The sequence below is a fragment of the Fulmarus glacialis genome, unplaced genomic scaffold (assembly GCF_000690835.1).
Source record: "Fulmarus glacialis isolate BGI_N327 unplaced genomic scaffold, ASM69083v1 scaffold24476, whole genome shotgun sequence".
In the NCBI taxonomy this organism is placed as follows: domain Eukaryota; kingdom Metazoa; phylum Chordata; class Aves; order Procellariiformes; family Procellariidae; genus Fulmarus; species Fulmarus glacialis.
The window spans coordinates 16,606-18,687 of NW_009216562.1; the positions used below are offsets into that span (position 1 = coordinate 16,606).

Genomic DNA, 2,082 nt, shown 5'->3' on the forward strand with positions numbered 1-2,082 from the left:
GCACGGCGGCAGAGCTGTGGTCGTAGGGCAGGTGACACACCGTGCCCTGCGGCAGCGCGGTGGCCGAGGGCAGCTGCCCTGCCTGAATGTGGAGCATCGACAAGTCCGAAGGGGTTAAGATCTTTCTTGGGAACCTCCGCCGGTACAGTTCTTTAATTTTCATCTGGACAGCCGGGCTGCAGCCAGATTTCAGCAGCTGTAACGCCTTTGCGAGAAGTTCGTGCTTCCTTCCACTTTTGTTCCTTCCAGCAAAGCCCAAGAGAACTTGTAATTCTGATACCCTAAAGCTCATAACCATATGCTGCAAGAAAATAAAACAACCACCGTTACAATTGCTGCGTGAGGAGACACAACCCAAAAACAAGCCATGGGTTCACTAAGGAAGACGGTGGAGGCCTTAAAAGAGACACTGTCAAGTTTGAAGTTCCCCTTGTCATCCACAACTCGTCAGCAGCAGAACTGTAAATATTTAGATTTACTTTTAGATACTTTGCTGGGATCTGGAAATGCAAAAGCTTGCACTCGCTTCCCGATTCGATGGATGTCTGAGCAGTTTCTGATACCCAAACGCTTGTTAAATCACCTTCCCTTCGAATAAACGCTGACAGTTTCTTGTAGGGTCAACCTCGCGTTTAAACTAAAGCTTTTTGTACCTCTCTGGGTTTAAAGCTCTCGCTTTGAGGCCTCTTCAGGCTGGCTTAGAAAGGCCAAGCCCCAGTGTGACTGCAGAGGTTTTCAGCCGTTGCTTTTCTTCTTTTATTGCTAAAATATACTTTGGGAATGCCCAGTTTTGGCCTGATGTTTCTCTAAGGAGACGCATCAGATATCAAATCTGAAAACAGACATTGGTCATTAATGAGAAATGCTGCAATTAAGCAAAACCATGCCTCAGGCACCACCTCTATACCTAGGCTGGCATCACCTATCGACCTGCCTCACTGAAGGGAGTCTCCCCAACAGCGACCTGCTAATTCTCACCACCAGCCCAACAAGCCCGACAGGCTTAAGTTTGAAAGATGCCCGAAGAGGAGACAATACAGAATTATTCCCACTTCACCAAAGGAAAAATAAAAAGGGTCTCGGAGACCTCTCCGCAGTCACACCGGGCAAGTTAGTAGCAGACCTAGAAACTCTGCTCCATCTCCCAGTCGTTCACAAAACCATCCTTCTCCTGAGCTCGTAATACGCTTTCAGAATGACTTATTTAAGCGGAAGCACCCATGGAATGACAAAGAGTGCTATGGAAGCACATATATACTTACATGCATATATATTGTGCATATTACAGCACAATCTTTTCTTCCATGCAAGTCAAAAAGGGTTAAACCTGGGATCAAGCAACTCCCAACACTCTCCCTTTTAAATAAGAAAGGCACACAGAGTTTCACCGCCGCTCTGCATCTAGAAAGACTTTTCCCTTTAGGCTCCCAAAATGCAACCGATTCAACAATAGCAGAATTGTTCTCAAATTAGTTACAACTTTGTGGGGTTTAAATCGACGATTTCGGTTCCACGGAGGGGTTTCATCTGGCTGCAGTGGAGCACCGGGGGGGTAGAGGGGAAAGGTTGGCTTCTGTGAGTTCAGAAACACCAAAAAACTGCAATCCCTTCGATAAAAGAAATGCAAAATAAAAGCTGAAACCTCGTCGGTTTAACCGGAGGCGTATTTTGCATTCGGATTGATTCTCAAACCCAGCAGAGCTGATTTTCCTTCCTGACGGGAACATCTCAACTTTACATCTCACAGACCAAGTTTTCTAGAGTCACTTAGAAATACCGAATTAAGAGGCACACCTCCGTAATCTACAGGTCAAGCTTATTAGACAGATAATTGATTCTGGTCTATGCGCCAAGAGGTTTTAAGGCGGTTTAATTTGCTGTATTAGGATCGTGTTACCCACGCACCGAAAATGCAGCATCTCAGGAGGACAATGTGACAGATGTTCCGCTTCCCGGTGGGAAAAAAAAGGGAAGTATTTGGTAAAGCTATCAAAGCCAGCCCTGTCGTTACAAAAAGTGCCATGTGGTCCCTGATGCAGAACAGACACCTTTGCTGGGTGATACGTTCAAGAGAAGAATGAT

The 2,082-nt window shown here is 46.0% G+C and overlaps 1 protein-coding gene across 1 annotated transcript in view; it reads right to left on the minus strand.

Moving 5' to 3' along the window:
* Positions 1 to 298, minus strand: part of PIAS3 (protein inhibitor of activated STAT, 3) — a 15,205-nt gene extending 14,907 nt beyond the window's left edge. The window contains 1 exon segment of the mRNA XM_009579362.1: positions 1 to 298. This exon segment is cut by the window's left edge and continues 11 nt beyond it. Coding sequence (XP_009577657.1) covers positions 1 to 298 — 298 coding nt within the window.
* Between the last annotated feature and the right edge of the window lie 1,784 nt (positions 299 to 2,082).